The sequence below is a fragment of the Terrapene carolina genome, unplaced genomic scaffold, assembly GCF_002925995.2.
Source record: "Terrapene carolina triunguis isolate 2854851 unplaced genomic scaffold, T_m_triunguis-2.0 Scaffold88, whole genome shotgun sequence".
Classification (NCBI taxonomy): Eukaryota; Metazoa; Chordata; order Testudines; family Emydidae; genus Terrapene; species Terrapene triunguis.
This window is the reverse complement of record NW_020664439.1, coordinates 18,881,845-18,899,027: the sequence shown is the minus strand read 5'-3', so window position 1 is coordinate 18,899,027 and position 17,183 is coordinate 18,881,845. Positions and strand designations below refer to the sequence as shown.

Below are 17,183 nucleotides of genomic sequence, written 5' to 3'. Positions count from 1 at the left end.
TGCAGCTGGTTGGGGCTCAGTAGGGTGGGGATCCAGGTGCGGGTGGCTTGTTGGGGTGGTCCAGGGGCAGGGGATGTGGGGATCATTGGTTGGGTGGAGGGGAAGTTCTGGGTGGGAGGGGGTGAGGCTTGGCTGGAAGGTCTGAGTATGAGGGGGTCTGGATGCACGGGTTGGGTGGATGGGGGAGCAGCTCCCTGTACAGTGATCCCTCCCCGTGCAGCTAAGGAGAGATGGGTGCAGGAAGCGATGAGGTGGAGTTTGCAGAGCTTCGTACAGCTGGAGGATAAATCTGGGGGTGGGTCTGACACGTCCCCGGGTGCCATGCAGGGGAAGAGGAAGTCCCGTCCTCCCCAGCCCAGCTGGGACTAGCAGCTGAGCCTGGTGCAGGGGAGGAGCCACCCACCAGGTCTTCCCCAGTCCCACCCCCTGCTCCACAGTGATTTCTGCCAGCTGCCCTGGGCACCTGAAACATACTGCTGGGGAAGGTCGCAAGACTGCTCTTGTGGCTTCCCTTTGCTTCTCCATCAGAAAGTCATGTTTCTGCAGGGAAGCAAAGAAATCTGCGGGGGACATAAATTCTACGCATGTGCGGTGGTGCAGAATTTCCCCAGGAGTAAATATTACTCACCTTAAAGTAGAGCATACATTCCCAACCTGTGGTTTCGATCTAGTCTTCTCTTCAGTGACCTACTGTATTACTTGCAACCATTCTTCCTCAGATACCAGAATCCCTATAAACCAGTGGTTTTCAACCTTTTTTCATTTGCAGGTCCTTAAAAAATTTTGCATGGAGATGTGGACCCCTTAGGAAATATAAGACAGTCTGTGGACCACCAGGTTGAAAACCACTGCTATATATCTTTGGCACCTCTTTTGAGGGATCTGGATGAAAGGACTCACCTACGCAGGCAGTCACTACATGAAAAAGTTTGAGAAACAGTGGGGTAGATATTCCTCTAGTCTGGCACTTTTTAATAGTCACTTTAATGAAATTATAATTAAATTATAAAACAGTATATCCTCTGTTTAGTGAGTATATACAAGTGATATCCTCTGCTGAGAGCCAGTTTCAAAACTGTTGGTCTCTGGTTGCCTGGATGTATGGATTCACCCACTGTGTCTCTTTCCAGATGGTTTTATATCCATAAAGCTTCTGTGCCATTGCCCATACCATCATTGTACAGAGAACAAACTACATATTCTGTGTTTAAAAAAATGTGCAACAAAAATAAAATCAAGTAGACCCAATATATAGGGTTAGCTATTTAGAGGAAAGAATGTTTCCTCTTTTGATCATTAAATACCCAAAGGAAAGTACAGTTGTGTGTTGGGAAAATAACAGACTATTAGGGACTGCTATCAAAATTACAACTCTAGATCACTGCTACTTATAGTTGCTTATAGTAGATTTACAGTTTATGCATATCCTAGAGGACAATCACACATGACCTTTTTTGAGGAGTTTCCAAATAACTGAATGAAGTTTTATATATGGGGCATAGGAATATTTAAGATGTCACTCTAATAATAATTTAGTTTTATGTCTTCTTCATTACCACTATGTGCAATTAATGGTAGACAGGCAAGTAGGCTACTTTCTGACTGTGCATGTCATTATTTTCTACAGCAAGCAGAGAAATGGATGTACTCTTTGAAGTGTTGTTCGATGAAGAATTCCCTGGAGGCCTAACAATAAGGTCTGTGTTTGCTCATACCGATTTTGTACCCTTGTGAGACTGAATTGAATTTAAATTACTGGCTTTTTGTTGATGTGTGTGAGTGTTTTTAAATACCTCATGAGAACTTTGACCAACTCCATTTAGAGGCAGTTTTGCTTCTGTGATGTATGTTTTCAGTATTTTTGTCCCTCATTCTTTGACTAGAGACAATTGCATGAAAACAGAATCTGTCTCTCTGAAGAAGTGCTTATTACTCCTGATACTGACATCCCCAAGTGAAGTTCTTAGCTTTTCCAAAGCAACCACACTGATGCCACACGCAAAGGACTAGAGAACTAGGCTATGCAGATGTGCTTGCAAATAGAATGTTTTATAAAATATACTATTTATTATCTGCATGTCTCTAATCACACTGGAAATAGATTTTGGTTTTATAATAGTGCCTTTCATGCTCAGGTTATAGTATCTGAAAAGTACTTTACAAAACAGGAAGTGACTTTGATGCTGGTAGTGGGGCAAGTGTAGGTGAAAACAGCAGTCATTATAAGCAGTACCCTATATATTCTGCAGCAACAGAATTCACCTATTTTACCCTGCCACAAAATTTTGCTCTAATCAAAGCTTTCAGGTTTAAACAGAATGGGCCAAGACAGAGGCTCCCCTTCACATGCTCAGGCAAAAGAGCGCTCTGCCAAGAAGGTGACTAAAAAAGCAGGCTTCAGCTTCCCCTCCTCAGAAATCCACCAAGAAACTGCATTCTCCAACTCGGCAGACCCCATCGGTACCCAGCTATACCGGGCCTTCCACCTCCGAGGTAGTGGGACCATGCGGTACTGTGGGTACCGCACCAGCAAAAGACCCTAAGTGGGCTAATTCGGACAAGGGCAGCAAAGGGAAAGCAAAACCCTCTGCCTCAGTACCATCAGAGCTGATGAGGCACTCAGCGCTGAGCAGTTCGATAGCACTGCAAGCTACGGTGCCACCTTCTGCCTCCACGGCACACAGAGCGCGATCCTCAGCACTGCACCACAACTGCACCCCAGATATCAGTACCACCACTAAAGCCTTCATAGGTACCGATGCTCTTGGTACCTCAGCAATTCCTTTGACACAAGGATCTCCTGGTCTCTACACCAGAATCTCCTCTTCCCAGTACCGACATCACTCCAGCATGCTCGGTACCGAGCCATCTTACTGCACTGCCCAGATCTGCTCCTCTCTTTTCAAGTGATGAGGATGATTAGGATGAAGGGGAAATCTATGCCGCCCATCACTCCTCGTCTCCTCATACATCTGCCAGACCATGTCCATCATAACAGAGATTATCATCCGGGATCTCAAACTCAGAGCTAGTACAGACGCCCATGGATGCCACGACCTATGACTTTCCCACCACAAGTGGCCTTACTGGGAACCATGGGCAGCATACCGAACACAACATCACAAGGCTTCCAGCCCACCCAGGGTGAGGTCAAGACATTCCCCTTCACCCTCTGTACTAGGACCCTCCGAACCTCCAGAAGAGGTGACTGAGGAACTGGAGGAGGCTTCAGACCAAGAAGCTGCACCAGCAGCCAACTTTCTCATTCTCTTCCCCAGATGAAACCATCATGCCCCCACCTCCCACCATATGAGATGATTTTAAACAATTTCAGGAGCTCTTTAAGAGAGTGCCAGATTCCTTGGACATTCCACGAGAGGAGGTGCCTGACTCCTAGCATAAGCTGCTGGGCATACTACACACATCAACTTCCTCCAGAATCGCCATACCAATCAATGACTCCCTCATGGACCCAGCCGAAACCATCTGGCAGACCCCGCCAACTGTCCCATCCACCTGCAAAAGGGCAGATAAAAAGTATTATGTCCTGTCTAAGGGAGTGGAATTCCTTTTTTCACACCACACACCAAACTCCCTGGTGGTGGAAGCAGTGAATGAATGGGGCAGAAAACACCACTCCAGAACCACCCCGTACTACAGGGACTGGAAGAGACTAGACCTTTTTGGTTGTAAGGCTTATTGATCGGCAACTCTACAATTTAGGATCACCAACTATGAGGTGTTAATTGCCAAGTACAATTATACAAACTACTCAAAACTATTGGATTTTATTGAGTTTCTGCCTGAAGAAAAGAAGGAACAATTCAGGGCGACCATCTCGGAGGACCATCTTCTCGTTCAAACAGCCTTTCAGTCTCACTGGACTCGGCAGACACAGCGGCATGTTCCATCGCCCCAGCCGTAGTCATGGGATAGCTCAGTGGGGGGGAGGGATAGCTCAGTGGTTTGAGCATTGGCCTGCTAAACCCAGGGTTGTGAGTTCAATCCTTGAGGGGGCCATTTAGGGATCTGGGGCAAAAATCTGTCTGGGGATTGGTCCTGCTTTGAGCAGGGAGTTGGACTAGATGACCTGCTGAGGTCCCTTCCAACCCTGATATTCTATGATTCTATGCAATGCGCATCCTGGCTCCACCTTTCTGGGTTTCCCAAAGAGGTACAATCAACGGTCAAGGATCTCCCATTTGAAGGCCCCAAGTTATTTGCATCCAAAACCAATAAATCCCTTCACACGTTGAAGGACTCCAGAGCAACGCTGAAATCCTTGGGCATATAGATGCCTAAGAATAAGAAAAAACAGGACAAGTATGGCTCAGCACAAAGATTCCGGTCTGTGCCTTATGCACAACCTCAAAGACTGAAGCAGAGACCTGAAAGATGACGACAGTCCCTGTCCCAGTCTTCGATAGCACAGCAAATACTTCAAGATAACAATTTTGGTTGAGGGCCCGAGATACCCACGATTTCAAGTGCTGGAAACACCCACCACCTCCCATCCATTCATTCAGAGACTGTCTGACCCCATTCCATCCAGTTTGACAGACTATCACGTCAGACAGATGGGTATTAGAGATCATCGAGACTGGTTATTCCATCCCATTTACCTCGGTCCCCCTCCCCACACACACCCTCAATCCCTGTTCATCTTCAGGTACCCCTCTAATGAACATCTACTGTGACAGGACATAAACCATCTCATACACCTAGGTGCAGTAGAATTAGTACCAACACAACATAGAGGGAGGGAATTTTACTCTCATTATTTTTTAACCTAGGAAAAAAAACAGAATGATGGAGGCCCATTATTGACTTAAGGAAACTCAACAAATTCATGAAGACCCAACACTTTAGGATGGTCACATTAGCAAGCATAATTCCAGCACTGGAAAGAGGAGACTGGTTCTCTGTCGACCTCCAGGATGCATATTTTCATATAACAATACATTTCTCACACAGGAGGTTCCTCAGGTTTGTTCTAGGAGCCAGCCACTTTCAGTACAAAGTTCTGTCCTTCGGACTGTCCACGGCCCCACGGGTATTTTTGAAAGTTCTCATGGTGGTGGTGGCTCACCTTATGCAGACAAGGGGTCATAATATTCCCCTATTTGGATGATTGTTTACTCAAAGCATTGATTCAACAAGGGGCACTAGAAGCTACTTAAAACACAATAGTTCTTTTCACATGTCTAGGCCTACAAGTAAATGCACAGAAATCAGCATTTGCACCAGTGCAGAAACTGGAGTTCATCTGGGCCTACCTCAGCTCTCCGGAGGCTACAGCCTCACTGCCCCAACAACAATTCACGGGGGCGGGGGGAACGGGGAGCCCTTATGGCACACTCCCCCATGCACAACAGTCTTCAAAAATAAAGTTACTTAAAGACCACATCCCAAGTTCTTACCTAAGGTTGCCTCTTCATTCCATCTAATCAACCCATTCACCTCCCATCTTCCCAAAACCCGATGGGAATAAAAGAGAAGCAGCACTTCACACCCTGAATGTCGGAAGGGTGCTAGCCATTTACATCGAAAGAACAAAGACTTTCACAAAGTCACCAAAATTGTCCTTTCCATCGCAGAACGATCAAAAGGAAATGCCATATCTAAACAGGGGCTGTCTAAATGGATCTCCAGATGCATTGACTTTTGTTATCACCAACAACAGCTACAACCCCCTCCAGGGACTCTCATACACTCCATCAGAGCTCTTTCTGCTTTGATAGCCTTCCTTAACAATGTCCCCATTATGAACATCTGCAAAACAGCAACCTGGGCATCCTCCCATACATTCACACAACTTTATGCCATAGAGCAGAATTCATCCTCGGATGCTTTATGCGGATTATGATTTTGTCATCTGTCACGACTTCAACTCTGAAGCCCCTTCCTTCCACTGAGGGGCACTCTAGAGTCTCCTAAAGTGGAGCATCCACAGGGATACTGCTAGAAAAAGAAGAGAAGGTTACTTAGCCTGTGCAGTAATTGAGGTTTTTTGAGATGGTTATCCCTGTGGGTGCTCCACTACCCTTCCTTCTCCCCTCCTCTTCAGAGTTTTCACACTGGATACTCTGAGATAGAGAAGAAACTGAGGGGGGGTTGGTCGCATGGTGCTATGTAACCAATTGAGGCGGTGCAAGACGGGGACAGCGCATGTGCAACCCAACCAGGCACTGGTACTATAAATCTGCGATTACAAGCACAGGGGTGCAGAATCACCTAAAATAGAACACCTACAGGGACAACCATTTGAAGAGCCTCAGTTACGGCACAGGGTGAATAACCTCCTACAGTTATGCTCCTGTAACAGGCTCTTGCCTCATCCATTTTCAGATCCTGCTGCTGCCTCAATGTCCCCTTTTCTGCAGCTAAACCAACCAATGCTTTTTGTTTATTCTCCCCTTCTGTAGCCTGCTTTATTAATATAAAATACATGTGCAGTGTGGCACACTCCCAGTTTGGAGCACCCCCTTGCATCCATGCTTAATGTCACCAGTATCCTGAGCTGAAGCACCTCTTGCAAGCTGTCTGTCTCTCACATGGTCTTCTGTGGCTCAGCCTTTCTGCCAAGTGACATAAAGTTCAACCCCTTTTTGGGGTAACTGAAAGATCCAAATGAAAATCCAAATAATTTTTCTGCTCCCTTAGGCTACTGAAGTTTTCTGCTTCCACTTACGGAGCCTAATCTCAGGGCTTCCTCCTACAGGAGACTACTGTGCTCCCTGTGAATCTCTTCCAGTTGTTGTAGGCCCTCACCACCAGAAGCCTACTCTACCCTCTGTGGGTTTCTCTCCATAGAAGAGTCTATGCAGATGTCTCCTCTGCAATGTCTCCCTAGATCTTGTCCCCTTTCCATGCCGTTCCTGAGCTCCTAGTTCCCTCTAAAATATTTTGCTCCTTCTGCAAGTAGCTCCAGACACGCCTTTCCTTATGGCTGGTAGGGACAGCTTCTTCCCCAGTCCTTCCTGACCCCAGATCCCCTCTGGGTTCCCTGCAGCTCTCTTCCCTTCACCCTTGTATCAAGCATTAGGTCCCAGCTCTGCCAGCCCACTCCAGACTCTGACCCTCTATGGAGAGATCTCTTCTAGGTCTTTCCTACCCTCTGGTGGTTTCCTACTTTGAGGGAGCAGGCAACCTCGTTCAGAAGTCCTTGCTCTTGGGCTACCCTGTGATCCAGGTCACCTAACCCAACCACCATCCCAAACCATCCCCTGAGAGGCAAAGTAGGGACAGGTGGGGCTGATCCCAATTTCCCTTTAAGGGCCAGCTCATTCTATTATGGATCCCAAATTCATATTTAGGTACTTAAATCAGTAGTCATATTTTCAAAAGCACTGAGTACCCTACAACTTCCATTTTAGGACACTTTTTTTTAGGAAATTGTGTGATATAGAAGTTACTAGAAACCAGGACACTAATGTTTTGTTTTTTGATTCTGGTGCTGGCTTGAAGTGTGACCTTAGGCAAATCACTTAATATCTTTGTGTGTCAATTTATCGTCCTGTAAAATAGTTATAACAATAGTGACCTCAAAAGCATGCTGTGATGATTAACTAATATTTATAAAGTGCTTTGAACTCATTGCTTGAAAGGGGCTATGTAAGCTCAAAGAGTAGTATTATGTATTATATTTAACTTGGCTAGTCACCAAAGGCAGGCAGGAGGGAACATCATATGGTTAACATCATAGCCAAAGGACATTACTGCAATTTTAATACTAGGTATGGTCCCAGGTCTTGCTATCAGTCTTGAATCCGTGGCCTTTTAGCCCAGAGGCAAAAGTACTATTAACTGAGGCATACAGGCAGTGGACAATCAACAACTTAAAACAATTATCTAACTTGTTTTTCTCTTTTTTGTTTAGGTGCTCACCTGCTAGAGGTTATCGTCTGCCAACAAGTGCCTTAATTAACCTATCTCATGGTAGTCGGTCCGAAACAGGAAATCAGAAACTGACAGCCATAGTGAAACCACAACCAGCTGTGAATCATTACAACTCATGCTCATCTGATTCATCATCTGTATGCTCACAAAAAGTGCATCTAGGAGGTCTCAACCATTCTCCACGTTCCCTTTTTGTTCCTACTCGAGTAAGATCTTTCTCTTTAGTTTATATACAAACCTTTTTCCATAGAAATGGAGTTAGTACTGTGGTTGGATCTTCATTGATACTGACAGAATTTTGTATTTTTCATGGTTATGTTTAGACAGATTTTAGTGACTCAGTAATATATGGAGCCTTTTGCACTAATTCACTAACACACTAATTCAGATCCATCCAAAATTCAAATTGCCCAAAACCTTGGTCCCTCTGACAGCAGTTTGATGGCCTTTGTGAAAAAAGTTGGTAGCTTCAGTCCAGTTACTAGTGGGCAAGTGTCTAAAGTAGCCTTTCTATTAGCAACCTTGGCAGAAAGACAACTATCTTCTTTTTTCCCACCCCCATCAATAGTGATTGTTCCTCTGGATCAGGATTGTATCCCTGCTGAGAATAAATTGAAGACTTAATTTTCCTGTGCTATCTATTTTGTACCTTGGTGAGAATTCAGTTCATTTTGGAAATATAATACACAAGAAAAATGGCATGAATAAGACTGAGTTGTCATAGGCCTAATTTAACTATTTTATCTTAATGAGCAGTTTCTTTAAAGAACAATGAGAGTTTGAGGGATGATTTCTTGTTTAAGAATTTTCTCATAATGTAAATCTGTGGAAGAAAAATCATTCTACAAAATAACTTAAACAATGAAACACCTCTTACCTACTTTTTTAAATCGATGATTTAGCAACTGAATGGAAGACAGCATTACAATCTCAGGGCTGAAAATCAGGGCAATTCCATTTCACTACAGAAAGGATCATTTTTGGGCAGCAATCAGAAACAAAAAGTAAGTGTTATGATTTGTTATTGGGTATTAAAAAATCCATATTCATTTTATGTGCAGATGGATTTAAACCTTTTGAAAACATTGGTGCAAATATCACTCACAATCAAACGGAAAATTAAATTGGTTGTTGTTTAGCAAAGTATACTTGCCAAAAGGAAGTTATACACTATCCTGATCATCACAGTATAAAAAGATAATGGATTCAAATGAATACACAGTAAGAGTTAAGCTGTTGCTGTGAGTATGGCTGGATTTCCAGCTTGCTTGTTAGTATTTGTAATGGCTCACTATTTACAGTTGTGTCCTTTTGCCATGGCTTTACAGATTTTTAGCACTGCCAGACTACCCATGTCAAACACAGGTGTTTTGTAATCCAGATTCAGACTGAGGCAGCCTTTAATGAGTCTGTAAGGAAGTGAGTGTATTAACCCATTTCAGTATGGATTGATTTAAATCAAGGCAATTTAAATCATTATTTAAATCACCAAGTGGAAAGCCTTGAATTAAATCAATTTTAATTAACTTTTCCATTTGTACTTCAGTTATTTTCTAAAGAATGGTGCATTGTCATTGATATATCCATTAAAATGTGTTGATTTACAACTAAATAGAGCATTTTTGCTAGATTTGGTCATCTTTGTGCTACACTATCTGTATTCATTTATTTAAGCAATTATATAGCTGCTTATTTTTAGATTCTTATTGTACATTTTAGGTAAGAAAATGGTGAAAGATATTTTGCTTATTTACTAGATAATTAACTTTTTGCTAATGATTTGTGTCAAGCTGGATTAGAATGGTAACTGGAATTTAATTAAACATGCAAAACAGCATATAAAATTTATTTTTATTAAACAAAACCTTAACTTTTTTGGATCCATAAACTTCTCTTTTTGAAACATGTTTCACTTTTCCAACTAAATGATTTATTAAACAGAGGGAGTAACTGTAGTCAGTGAATTAAACTGACTATTTCAGGTCAGCCTGGGAAAATTTTCAAATAAGTCTAAGTGAAAGTGGCTGGAGCTTAAGTTCCTACTTACCTAAGTCTCTTGAAAATGAGACAGTCTCCTGAGTAACTTAAGCTGATCTGTTGTGCCATATGTATAAAGCTTGACCTCAAGAGTTAGAATTTTTCCCCTGATTCTTTCTTTATATAGAAAAGGAGCATTTAACTCAAAGTTTTTGATAGAGGCTCATTGATTCAGAATATTTATTTTTATTTAAATGATTTAAGAGATTATAGTAAGTTTAAGCCTTAACATATTTTATATTTAAATCAGATTTCATTTAAACAGGTTTATTTTTAAAAAGAAAAATGTAGTATAATTTAAATGACAAAATTAAAAAAAAACTGATTTAAATTAAAAAAAAAAAATTCCAAAAAAATCTTTGATTTTTTTATACGCATCTTCCCATTTAAGCCATAAGATCCTCTTAATAATTGTTGTTTACATATTTGAGCCCCATTCCTACACAAACGCATGTATAACTTTACTCAAGTGAGTAGATCTGTTGGATGAAGGTTTGCAAGATCAATGCCTTAGCAATGAAACAGATAATGGCCTGGGAACATGCATGCCTTTGGAAGAAAACTTGAAATGCATTTTGTTATACTCTTTCATTTTAGTAATATTTAGAGGTTACTGGTGAAGGGAAAACATCAAAACAAACTAATCCCATTTTAACATTTTTAGGGAAACACTTAGGGAAAGTCATAGTATAAATATTTGTGGCCTAGTTTTCAGAAGTTACAAACACCTTAAAATTCTTTTTGAAGTCATTGGGAAGGGCAGTTGCTCAGTACCTTTGAAAATCAAGCCTTAAGAATTTATTTGTATCTCTATTGATGCAAAAGTTGTATTTATAGGTTTTTTAAAAAATATTTTGCCAGGCTCAGAGTAAACAAGATGATGAATTTTGCAGCATTTGGCAATCACTGCAAGGGTCTGGAAAATCTCCACATGTTCAACAAAATATGAATGAAAAGGTTAGTGTATAACTGACATTGTGAGTAACATTTTCACTGAAGTTCCTTCTGTTTAGAGAGAAAATATGTTATGTATGGACAACGTAAAATATAGAGTTATCTCTTCATTTTCACTGAATTCATCACAAGGTTAAACATTTTTAGGCTAATATCAAAGATCAGACTAGCTAGTTTTGTGTAATATGATAAAACTTTATTAAAAATTGTAGAAAGAGGTGATGACCTCTTGTAAAGATTGTAAATGATTGTGTGTCTGTCTTCTGGTTAATATTAAATGTGTGAATATTTCAATTCCTAGGGTGCAATCCTACCTCAAGAAACAAAGCCAGGAACTGACAACCAGTTGTACAAACCAGGCTTCAATGACAGTACCCTTAAAGGCCAGCAAAGAAAACAGGAGCCATTTAAAAAGTGTAAGTACTATAATTAGAAATCTAGTTTTGAAAAACCTGGCTTGTGTTTCTGATTGTTTATAGAAATATCTGCAGAGTTTCTTTGCCATCAACGTTTTATAAACAAATGGTTTTACTGTAATATTTTGGTCAAATCCTGGTCCCACTGAGCCCAAATGGACCAGGATTGGCTGTTTTTAAGCATATCTGACCTCTCCACAAATTGACCCACATTATCAAACTTATAGAGGATGTTTTGCATGTACAACCTTTGGAAGCAAAAGTAAACATGTTTACTAGACACGAGTAAAGCTACATAAGCATTATCACATAAATTTAATGTTTGCTTCTTTTATCCTGTCAAGAAAAGTGCATAGGAACAGTGAAGTTGGAGTTAACAAATATTTGATACATAAACTCAAATATAATTCTGATTTAAACTAACTGGGGACATATAATGGTTTCTGGAGTCAATTTGATTATTTTTGTATCTTTTAAAAGCAGTTAAAAAGAAATGGTCCTTTGCGCAGCTGATAATGTAAACTAATTTATTTGTAGTTAAAGAAGATTCTAAAGTTCCAAGAAATGAAGGTCAAACACACAAAATATCAAATAAACAGGTATATTTCCTCTTGTATTGAGAATGTGTATTCCAATAATTATTTAATTGTTTTTATTACTATTTTCTAGTTCGTCATTTTACAAATTTTCTCCACTGAGCAGCTCAGTGAATTCTGCTGCCAGCTATCAGAAGGTTCTTGTATTTGTGGCAGTTTTTATCCTTTAGAAATTTTATATAACATTGTACCATTGTTCTTGGAGCCTTTACAGGCAGAAAATGAGAGGTGATGCTTTTGTCAGACATGATACATATTATGACATGTCATTCCAAGACTGATGCTAGCAAGCATGTCAGAAGTTTTTTTAATCTCTTCCATTGTTTTCATTATTCTGCAGTTTTTCTGGCTTCGGATGTTTAAAGCTGATACTATAATTGCAAAACATAGATGTTATCATGGATTTTCCATTAGGGTGTAGTCCATTCAGATACAAGAATGATAGCTTGTGAAATACAATTTGCAGATTATTTTCAGCTGATCTACATTTTAACTGTGAGGTGTTAGTGTGTAATAATCAATATTGCAATTTCTTTCAGAATTTTGCAGGAGCAAATAAATATAATGTTAAGCTTTTGAAGAGGAATGAAAGTCCAAATGTGCCTGTAATTCAGAAGGCTTCAGTTGATGAGTCCTGTATAGCTGGGAAGGTAAGAGTTGGCTCGTTAAATGTGAGCATGCTTCTGACTAGTTTGGCCCTTTAATGCTTAGAGGGATTGGCAACCTTTCAGAAGCGGGGTGCCGAGTCTTCATTTATTCACTCTAATTTAAGGTTTCGTGTGTTTATAACTAAACTATTGTTGTATGTAAAGTAAATAAGGTTTTTAAAATGTTTAAGAAGCTTCATTTAAAATTAAATTAAAATGCAAAGCCCACCGGACCGGTGGCCAGGACCTGGGTAGTGTGAGTGCCACTGAAAATCAGCTTGCGTGCCGCAGGTTGCCTACCCCTGGCTTAGATACTTTCAACCTGGAAGTCGCTCTATGCCCACAATCCCCATTGACTTGAATGGAGTTCACATATAGAGAGCCACATTAGGATCAGACACTGACAAAACTTAAATAGCCCGAAGTAGACTTAATCTTTCTTTAAACCAGTTATTTCTGGTCATGGCATTTATTATTTTAAGTACAAAGTTTTACATTCATTTTTTAGTATCTTCTTACCTCTATTCCTTAGAAGGACTATGAACTTGAAAATCTTCTAGCATCTTTGAAAATTTCCAAAGAAAATGAAGTGCAATCATCTTATCCAAAGGAAGAAAGAGTCACCAATGAAGAACATCTGTCTCCACAGTCTTTTGCTATGGTTTGTGTATTGTGGGAGCCATTGGGTGACAATTTAGCATTTGCTTTCTTAGCTTCTTATACTTCTGTTTACAAACAAAACTACATATTACTTTATTAAACATAATGATATTTAATTAACTTTTATTAAAGCAAATAACATATATAGTTAATAGTAAAATATTACTTTTCAGGGAAATCAAAAGTTGCAATTTTGGTTATCATTATGCAGTATTTTTTATTCACTTTGAATAGTGCTATCTAAACTTCATTGGATTACTGAATATTTTCTTCTTTTCTAAAGAAAGGAACACAGATGCTCAAAGAAATTTTGAAGATTGATGGCTCTGACACAGAAACCAAGAATGAAACGAAGCCACTGATTAATGAAGTTCCTGCTTCCTCTGCTAGGCAGGATTCCCATGGGGCTGCCATGCAGCATAGACAAACAAAAAAAATGGGTATGTACATATACCAGCTAATCCTCGACAAAATAGGCAAAAGAGCCTTATGTTAACTTATCTCTACAATTAGTAAAAAGATTGCTATTGATACTGGTTTTCAGGATCAAACAGTAGAATTTTCCATATTTTCTATCCCCTTTTTACTATTCAGCACTGGAAATCCCTACACTACCCAAGTAATCTCTTGAATGCGTAGTATTAAAGTCAGACATTCTGAAAATACCAGGAATGTATTCAAATATACTTGCTTCTGTGTTGGTGTTTTAGAATTGTCATTTTATATTTTTGCCTGATACTATTTTTTTCTTACTTTCTTTCTTTTTTATAGCTGCTTACATGAACAAGCCTCATAGTGTAGGAGGCCCTCATAATGCTCAGGTTTTGGAAACTGGAGGTCACCCTCTCCTTGGCCCACAGTCTGCGTTGTCTACCCCAGTATCTGAACTCTCTCGTATTTGTTCCCTGGTTGGAATGCCACAACCAGATTTCTCCTTCCTCAGAACACCACAGGTAAGGCTTGTTTTATAGGTAGAACTACAGGCCGATGGAAGAAGCTGCACACATGTAAATCATGCCCTTTGCTATGAATTTGCACTAATAACTAAAATCCCAGTGTAGATGAGACCTTAGTGCCTCTTGTTTGGTTTGATTCATTTCCAAAAATAAAATACTAAAAACTATTGTATTAATTTATGTTAATCCTTCTTAATTTTTAGCTCTTCTGTTTGCTTGCATATAGTGATGACAAAAAAACTTTCGTGAAAAAAATCTATTTTATGTTATTTTCTTAGACCATGACAGTTTGTCAAGTAAAATTATCCAATGGCTTATTAGTACATGGACCTCAGTGTCACTCTGAAAATGAAGCCAAGGAGAGAGCTGCATTTTTTGCATTACAACGATTGGTGAGAACAGTGTACTGTATAACACCTAGTATCTTTGTCTTGTTTTATTGCATTGAGCCTGTTATAATAAATTATTCTCTCTTAACTAGAGCTCTTTAGGAGTGAACTTTTCTTTGCCGCCACCTCCACCGGTGTTTCCAAATTATCAGTCCATGGGAGCTCCTGTACCACCTGGATCCATTCCTCCAGTCTTCACCCAACCCACTGGTAGGTATTTGACTAATACACTTTTTTCAAATAATTGAAAACTTGACTGTAATTCTAATAGGATTTTGTGAAGATGGGTGACTTCTAGAGAACACCATTTTAGGTCCTGCTGTATATACCTCTGAACCTCCTTGAAAATGGAAATTCATGAACCTCCTCTCCTGGACACACACAATAAAAACAAAGAATTCCACACCTTAACATTTGTTCGGTTGTTCTTCTCAGGACATATGTCAATGTGCTATCTATTGGTTTTTCTCCTGAATACAATGGGAAGCAGTCTAGAACTGTTGGTCCTGGTCAGCAGGAGGGAAGACGCATCTACTTCTAGGACCTGCCAGAAAGCTCTGCTTTTGTGATTTCCCCTCCATATCATCTCAACAGTTCTCTAGTATTTTCTCCTATAGCTAACAATCATCTGTGAATTGGCAAATCAAGGCACTCTTTGTCATATTTTTTTGAACCAGCTCTCCTGAGTCTTTTCAGTACTTCCCTGAGATACTATGTAGGAAGCCTGCCACCCTCTGCCAAGCAATGTCGTGATGTAACAACCCAAGAAAGCCTGCTGAAAATTCCCATGGTACCATTAATGCTCTGCTATTTTTGTAGAGTGCAAGAAGGGTTGTGACAGTAGTGACCAGCAATTAGGCAGTTAGCAATAGTGTAGGATTCAAGTTCCCCAAGCAGGCACTGCTCCCCCACTTCTCCTCAGTCTGCATTGTTGACTGGATCCAGAGAGAGTGCATTCTGCCCTCCTCAGTTGTAAAACAGGGCCTTTGTGGTGAAAGATGCAAAGTGAAAAAATATCCTGGAGATACTCTGGGTTTGGAGAACTCCCCACCCTCCTAAAAGGAAATAATAGAAACTAAAAGTTGTTTGTTGTTTTTCATAGCTAATATGATGCCTCCATCATCTCACATGTTTGGTCCAATGCCATGGAGAGCTCCAGTGCCTATTCATGGCAAATCTTACTATCCCGGTTCATATCCTGGGAATATGCCTCTTGCAGGAACTGTACCAGTTGGTACTCACAACCAGTTTATTCCTCTACAGGTAAGCATGACAGGAATTGTCTCGAGATCATATTTTTATAAAAGATGTTAAAAGTATTTATATACAAGCTGAAAGCCCATGCTATCACATGGCTGTAACTTGTAAAGTCAAGTGTATACATAAGTTGAAAATGGCCGAGAACTTAAAAACTGGTCCGTATCAGACCCTGAATCCCAGTGATGTTTCAACATGGTGATATTCTGAACAAAGAGAGCTCTCAACCATGCTTGTAGCTGTTTCCATCTCTTCACACTGACTCCACAATATTCTAGGCTTCAGGGTGACAATCGTGTAATCTTATAATAGAGATATGATAGCTGCAAAGACACTCCCATGATACATTGTTTAGTTTTAGAAAATTATTAAACTGCTCTATATGCATTTTTATAGTGGTATATTTGCAGTTTTGTGAGACTACATTCTTTTAAATAATATTTATTTGATTTAAAGGTAACTAAAAAAAGGGCTGCTAGCAAGAAAAATTTCGAGTTCAAAGAATTCCAGAGCTCCCTTCAAGCTGTACCACTAAAGAATGAACAGCTAATGTATTCTGACACCAACAAGCTCATTCAACAAGATACTTCAACTCCTTTAAAATCTCCTCAAGCTGTTCAGTCTGCTGTTTCTTTTCAAGACAACGTAGCTACTCCAGGCGTTCCTCATAACAAATCAACACCAAACATTTCTAGCAAACGAAAGCCAAGAAAACTGGCTGTCAACTTTGGTGCACCAAAATCTTCAGAATAAATACTGTAGCTAGATTGATTTTATCTTTCCTCTTCCCCCAGTGTTTTTCGTATATATATAAAATTTCACATATATAAAATTTATGATTTTTAAGGATAGATATAGAGATATAGAGATATATATCCTTAAAAAAATCATAGTGCTATTTAGAAAAATCAGCCATTTTAAGTATGATTTTATTTTTCCTCTTACCCCAGTGTTTATATCTCCTTTAAAAAAGCATTATTTTAAAAAAATAAGTATAATAAAGAGTGAAAGAGTGAAAGACATTTCAGTTGCTAGGCTTTTCCAGGCTGTTGATAAATACATATAAAAATTATGTTAAAATTTGATTAAAGATCTTGACTTAAACCGATAAAAGCCAGAAAATCCTGAATTAAGGTCACCACACGATCCATTGGTGCCTAGGGCTCTGAACACTGGCTTACATTCTATAGCGGGTGAGCAGCAATAATATTAGAGTGGGAATCCTAATTCAGAATTGCCTTGCTGTATTTTAACTCCTTTTTTATAAAATAGAGAAGGCTTTTATTTACTTGTAAATTTCGTATTTATTGGGTCTCTAGGTCCTTCTGATCTGAAGGAGTGGAATAAAACTTAAGTGTGGTGGCACTGCCAG

The 17,183-nt window shown here is 39.8% G+C and overlaps 1 protein-coding gene across 4 annotated transcripts in view; it reads left to right on the top strand.

Annotated features, from left to right (window-relative positions):
• The window catches only part of XRN1 (5'-3' exoribonuclease 1), an 82,480-nt gene extending 65,699 nt beyond the window's left edge, over window positions 1–16,781 (top strand). The window contains exons 30-43 of one of the 4 annotated variants that reach the window (XM_026649980.2): window positions 1,628–1,697; window positions 7,880–8,105; window positions 8,802–8,903; window positions 10,798–10,893; window positions 11,192–11,306; window positions 11,844–11,905; window positions 12,442–12,552; window positions 13,082–13,210; window positions 13,493–13,649; window positions 13,981–14,162; window positions 14,444–14,557; window positions 14,647–14,764; window positions 15,657–15,817; window positions 16,268–16,781. In XM_026649980.2, coding sequence (XP_026505765.1) covers window positions 1,628–1,697; window positions 7,880–8,105; window positions 8,802–8,903; window positions 10,798–10,893; window positions 11,192–11,306; window positions 11,844–11,905; window positions 12,442–12,552; window positions 13,082–13,210; window positions 13,493–13,649; window positions 13,981–14,162; window positions 14,444–14,557; window positions 14,647–14,764; window positions 15,657–15,817; window positions 16,268–16,564 — 1,940 coding nt within the window. In that variant the 3' untranslated portion in view covers window positions 16,565–16,781. Of the gene's footprint in view, window positions 1–769; window positions 856–1,627; window positions 1,698–7,879; window positions 8,106–8,801; window positions 8,904–10,797; window positions 10,894–11,191; window positions 11,307–11,843; window positions 11,906–12,441; window positions 12,553–13,081; window positions 13,211–13,492; window positions 13,650–13,980; window positions 14,163–14,443; window positions 14,558–14,646; window positions 14,765–15,656; window positions 15,818–16,267 lie in introns of those variants that run through there. The other 3 variants (XM_026649982.2, XM_026649981.2, XM_026649984.1) reach the window with 3 other exon arrangements.
• Window positions 16,782–17,183: the final 402 nt, after the last annotated feature.